This window comes from Ascidiella aspersa, chromosome 4 (assembly GCF_963924565.1).
Source record: "Ascidiella aspersa chromosome 4, kaAscAspe10.2, whole genome shotgun sequence".
Taxonomy (NCBI): Eukaryota; Metazoa; Chordata; class Ascidiacea; order Phlebobranchia; family Ascidiidae; genus Ascidiella; species Ascidiella aspersa.
The window spans coordinates 3,834,701-3,840,800 of NC_139450.1; the positions used below are offsets into that span (position 1 = coordinate 3,834,701).

Here is a 6,100-nt window from a genome sequence, read left to right on the forward strand (position 1 = left end):
GCAAAATGGATCCGAGACCCGCCACGGTTGCATTCGTTAGCTCAACTCTGTATAAAAAAAACTCGAATTTGGGAAAAAACAGACAGCGATGAATCAACAGCTTTGCTTTATCCAAAGCTAGAAAGCGTGTTAATTCAAACTGTTAGATATGTAAATAAAACAATGCTATTTCATGTTAATTCTGGTTGGACAGAATGAAAATGACCAATAGGCCTCTGCCTACCACACAGCCCCAGGTCCATGAAAACCTTAATCCGGCCCAGTGTATGGTAAAAAGTATTAAGGTTCAATTTACACAAAGTCTATTCTAGAAATAAGCCCTTCTGAAGTCGTATTGGCCAACGACAACCTCCGCAATCCTGATTAGGCTGACTGGTTTCGATTAGCGCTTTTAAATATATCCAATGTACCATTGTTTACCTACGGTAATCATCTTTTCTAGTCTTTTCAATTATTACTTTTTTAACGATATAGTTGAAAAACAACATATTTACTAAATTTACTAAGACTTTTACTAAATTTTATCTAAGTAAAATATTTTCTCAAAACTAAAAGTGGTAATTCCTCCGTTCGCGTTTGAATAAAATTTATTTGATACCGTGGCATTTTGATAAGATATCGCTGTTTACCAAAACCAAAATAATAAAAGAAATCGATTAAAAAATAATTTCATGTTTTTTGTCCTTTGTTGGTTTAAGTTTCTAGTGATTTCTGAATGTTGCATCAACATATTTTAAACAAAACTGTATCACAGGCCTTAATACTAGTTCGCAGAAATGCAAAATTTTCGTCGGGCTTATGTGAACAAAACAAAGGTTTGCAAAACCCTGTACTATGCGTAAAACCTTTCCAAACTACATTCGTACATTGATAAAAAGGTAACAAGCGCAGATATTTTTTCCATGCCTCATAATATACCACACATCTATGGTTTATGTTTAGGGGGATAAAAAATAAAACATTTACCCGCAAGATTATTTAAGCATGGGCTAAGAATATCCTTAACCTTACACCCTTTCACTGTTTTAATACGGACAATCTAACTTTTTTCAAGCTTTGCGTGGTACAGGGTCGGCATGGATTTGATCACATAAAATAAGCAGCTCTAAAGAACATCAAGGTGTTGGTGTTTTGATCCAAGAAGCGTAAAACAGAAGTAAATTCTAAATAAATTTAAGGAAAAGGCGCCATTAAGAGTTTTTTAAATGAAACTTATTTCTTCATTCCATGTTTCAAGTAATACAGCAATATATCAAATAGGCCTTCATGAACCCGCTAATAGTAGTCCATGTACCCCAGTTTAAAACCCCCTTCCTAAACCACGAATTGTGCCGTGTTATGAGAGTTCGGAAAACAAAAAACATCCACCAAAGTACATCAAGTAACAATACGAAGTAAGCAAAATTTACAGACAAAAACAAAACAGAAGTAATCTGGCAGTTGAAAAAAATATATGCAAGGTAAATATTAAAACATCAGGTTGAGATGCCAAGAAGAACCCCAGCTGCAAAACCCAACGATATTGGAGCGTTTTGTTTTGCCAAATCCATCGCCTAAAACAACAAAAAATAGCAGTTGATTAAAACTACTTTTTCTTTACTTTGGGTATGTGTTATATGCAGTGGGTCGATTTGAACCCGAACTTTATGAACCGGTCTTGGGTCACATTTTCCGAAACGTAAGCAAACCTACAACGTTTTTTGAGAATTTAGGAGTCGAACCGGATATTTTGAAACCAAACCTGAACCTTTTAAAAAAGTGTTTCACTCCAGCATTACATTACAAAGTTTGGTCATGCGGTGACTTCACTAAGTTCATTAAAGAACATCACAGCTCTAGAGTTTGTTTATTTTGGTAAAGTTTAAGGTTGGAGGAAAAAGGCAGAAGCAAGATTATATTGATTCACACAAAGCGAAAAAAGCCTTTATATCGCTTAAGTTGCAAAAACTTTTATTTTTGAGTGTGCGATGAGACCCACGATGCCTTTAAGCAAAAACTGTTTTTAAAAGTAGGGTTAGATATACTAAAAACCTAGATATTAATGCGTAGAGCACGCAAAAGTCTAGCACATATGCTAGCTAAAATAGAAAAAAAAAAACAGTTTGGGGGTGTAGACTTGTAGTTATAATAGACAAAAAATCCAGTTTTTGGGGGACATGGCCACATTGATTTTTGTCAGTCAACTAATTCTGGTTAATCGTTAAAAGGCCACATGGTAAGACGACACAGTGGCAAAATCTAAGCATCTGATATATTGGTTTACCGATAATGTCAGACAATATTGCACTCCTACAGATATTGCGATAATGTTAAATTTAGACAGATGTTTTACAATAAGTTTTTAAAAACCTTTTCTTAAAAACAGATTTTATGATTTTTTAACTTACAGTTTGTCGTTTGCTTTCATTTTTCATAGGTAATTTTGATTTAACATATTTTAGTTATATTGTTTGCATAATACAAAGTTAATATGTGAAATAATAGTGTATAGTTGAATAGTTAGATAAACTGAAACTAATTTGAATTAATTTAAGATATTAATGTATCTCGGGTTGATAAATAATTGGTATCGGTTGGTAAAAACATAAAAAATCAATAATGAGTATCAGTCAAAAAAGATATATCAAAGTCAATGGTAAATTAAGGTCTCACCTCCCAAACTTTTCTTTTTTCAAGAAATAACATAAAATATTATATAAAAAACAAACGCACCTTTATAAAAACGTTTTGCGTTTCTCTTGGAATTCCAGCTGGCAAATTTCTTCTTCTTCGTTCAACATCCCTATTCACCCGGGTCCAGTCGATCTTAATATATCCACACTGGTTGGCGACTTGTATCATCAGCAACCCCCCTCCAACTGCGGAAGCGGCAAACTTTCCAACTTTCTTGAAGATGTATCCCACAGCCCTGCGAAAATATGTATTAAAGGTTACATACTGCCAGAGTTTTTGTAAGGTTTTGTTTTGCTAAGCTCTCATAAAATCTGAGAGACAGCCAAATTGGAGTTGAGGTATGCAACTCTTTCTAAGAACTCACATGTATTTTTAAAAATATACACCACAGCCCTGCAAATAAAAGTTATTGAGCATATTTTTCAAAAACCCTTTTATTAGAGAAACGTACTGTTTTTTTATTATCACAAACATAAGAAGAAAAAAATTAAAAACAGCTTCCTTTATCAAGCCATAGGTTTTTTAAAGATTTTTTTAAGTTAACTATTAAAAGTTTTATTAAATGTTAAGAAAATACACTTTTGTAATAAAATTAGGTAAAATAGGGAATGGAAAGAAATGTTTGTCTATACCAAACGGCCCTGCGACAATAGGTATTGAAGACTCCATACAGCCAGAGTTTTTGTTTTCTAACCTCTTTTTGACAAGAAAAGACCTTTGGAGGTATGCAACTATTTTTAAAAACTTACATCTAACGCAAATTTTAAAAATGCACACCACAGCCTTGCGAAAAAAAGTTAATGAACACAATTTAGTTCAAAATTATTGAAGAAACATGAAGTGATTTTATAACTACAAAAAATATAAAAACAAAAACTCAATATGCTTTTATCAGAATTTAAGTTTTTTTTATAAGGATTTGAATAAATTAGATAATAAAAGTTTTATTCAATGTTAAAAAATAAATTTGCTGCATTCCCAGCATTCTTTAATAAGTTGATATTCTTTTTTAAACAATTATAATTATTATTAGCAAAAGCAATTTTTGCCATAATTACCCTCCAATTACATTATTAAAAACATTATATGCCCAAAAGTATTCAGTAAAAATACTTAACACAGTAAGAAGAATGCACAAACACAACATAAAATGTACAAGGTTAGCATACCACCCACTTGCCCCTCCAATTGCAATTTGTGTTGCAGGTTTGTATTGCACGAGTGCACCTGCCCCAAAGTATCGCTCCAGAATGCTGGAGGCCCTTTCGTTCAGTTCATCAGTGTCAAGAAACTCGTAGACATCGTCGATTGGATTGGCTGTTGAAAAAATAGACAGCAAATTAGGAAGTGGCTATTTGCAATAATCGCACATACTCAGTGATTATTTACTCTTTATTTTTATTAAAATGCTGTGAGTTTTTTTGTTGGGGTGGTATTGTTAAATTTCATTTCCTGGTTTGCAATCTTTCCATTCTATTTTGTTTTATAGGGGTTTGTTTTAATACACAATATCCATCAAGCGCCTAAACTACTTTCTCGTCCGGGTAAATAGCTTGTAAAATATTCAAAAAACAAATATTTGCATAATAAAAATTCATGAATCAATCTGAATATCTATTTTTTTTATTTTTGTTGCATTAATTTAACCATTGTAAATGTCAAAGTTTATTTACAAGTGCAAAAACATAGCAACAGTGAATGACAAGTCCAGCAAGCCAAAAAAGGGCCCTTGTCTAGAATCCTACCACTTTTTTACAGTTAATGAAATGAGTTGTCAAAGTTCAAATTACAAGGAAGGCATAAATATGTGAGGACAAATATTTTTTTGAACGCTGTGGTAAGATATTAGACCAGCGCCGATGAAACAAATATGGAAGAATAAATATAGTTATAATTCTGGACCAACCCAAACTTGTACCCTAACACATATAATGTTAGCAATATAAACGCCCGAAAGAAAATGGGCGCTCTTTCACTATTGTACGTGAAAAGTTATGCAAAAAAAAATAAAATCATAATACCGCATACCACAACGCATATTGTTTGGGTTAGGGTGCGGGTTAGCGTTTGGGTGAGGGTGGGTCAAGTAATATTATGTTCATTATTAATAATAACTTGACCCACCCTAAACCAAACGCTAACCCGCACACTAACCTAAACAATATGTGTTGTGGTATGCGGCATTTGAAGATATTTTTTTTTTTTATTAATTTTTACATACAATAGTGAAAGAGCGCCGAAAATGTAATAGGATTCTAGACCAGCGCCAAAAAAACTTAAAAAGTTATTACCTATTGGTATGGGTTGTTCATCATCCGTCATATTTCAGAAATAATTCACTTTGGTTTACAATTTCTTGTTGTTTTGTTGTGATTTTACTTCGCTTGAATTTAACACAACCACTGTTTTGGACTTATATGTTTTCAACGAAATGCAAAGCTGTACATAGAATTCTTACTCACGATCAAATGTATCTCTATTTCCAACAAAAACGTATAAAGTATATCCTAAATCAGTGCTCCGCAACCGGTGTGCCGAGACCATGCCAGGTGTGCCGCGACGTTCCCGTAGGTTGTAATTGTGTTTTTGAGGGTACTTTTTTCAATAGAATTAACATAAAAATGGTACATCAAGGCAGGCATTTAGAGTTAGACCCTATGCAATAATTGAGATGTAACTTTACGAACTTTCCTTCATCATTAAAACTTTTTTAAAACATATGTTACGTTCAATCGCCGGTAACCGAACTTCAAAATAGTTTTTTAACTAACACAACTATCAAGGGTATAAATATACAGCAAGAGTATGAATATATTTTTTTCGAACTCTACACAAAGTCAAAGAGATCTCTTTGACAAAGTGGAAAAGGTAGACTACAAAGTGGAAAGAGAGATTATCAACGCGCGAAGCCATAATGAAATATCACTGTAAATGTATTATTGGCATTTTGTGATTGTTAAATTAACCTTGTCTGCTGTCGCAAAAAATAAAATAGGCACAAATGTAGGACTACAGCTCACAATTGTCACGTATTTTTTTTATATAAAAACCTTAATGTTTTCTGGACTTTGGCTAGGACCATACAATAAGGCCTACAAAGTAACAGTAGCCGATGCAAGATAATTTATAATAGTATTTAGGCCAACGTCATAACCAAGCCAAAATCGCAGCAATATTAACGACAGATTAAAATTTAAAATCTTCTAAAAATACATGTCGGAAAAAAGTCCTAAATTCATGGGAATAAGGCCTAAGAGGGTATGGTACGTTTGGGGAGCAATCGGTCTGGCTTCGGATGGTTTGGCATCGAGCCATTTGCTCCTGTTTGGTATTATTGGTGGGTAATAAGTAATGTAAGAAATTAAGTTAGGGTTGAAATTACTTGGGGAGTTAGTGATGAATTTAGGGGTGGGGTTAGAGGTTAGGT

At 33.2% G+C, this 6,100-nt stretch overlaps 1 protein-coding gene across 1 annotated transcript; it reads right to left on the bottom strand.

Annotated features, from left to right (window-relative positions):
- Positions 1–781: 781 nt before the first annotated feature.
- LOC146146722 (FUN14 domain-containing protein 1-like) lies at positions 782–5,091 on the bottom strand. The gene is made up of 4 exons (XM_083387463.1): positions 4,965–5,091; positions 3,843–3,990; positions 2,713–2,908; positions 782–1,553 (listed from the first exon to the last, which is right to left on the bottom strand). The coding sequence occupies exons 1-4, from the start codon at positions 4,993–4,995 to the stop codon at positions 1,476–1,478; spliced, it is 453 nt and encodes a 150-aa protein (XP_083243589.1). The 5' UTR covers positions 4,996–5,091; the 3' UTR covers positions 782–1,475.
- Between the last annotated feature and the right edge of the window lie 1,009 nt (positions 5,092–6,100).

Excerpts from the sequence above, each read along its gene's own strand:
- LOC146146722 (XM_083387463.1), bottom strand. The coding sequence starts at position 4,995 with ATGACGGATGATGAACAACCCATACCAATAG. Across the intron at positions 2,909-3,842 it reads ATTGGAGGGGCAAGTGGGTG|GGCTGTGGGATACATCTTCA; the intron begins GTATGCTAACCT and ends ATATTTTCGCAG. Across the intron at positions 1,554-2,712 it reads CGCAAAACGTTTTTATAAAG|GCGATGGATTTGGCAAAACA; the intron begins GTGCGTTTGTTT and ends TTGTTGTTTTAG.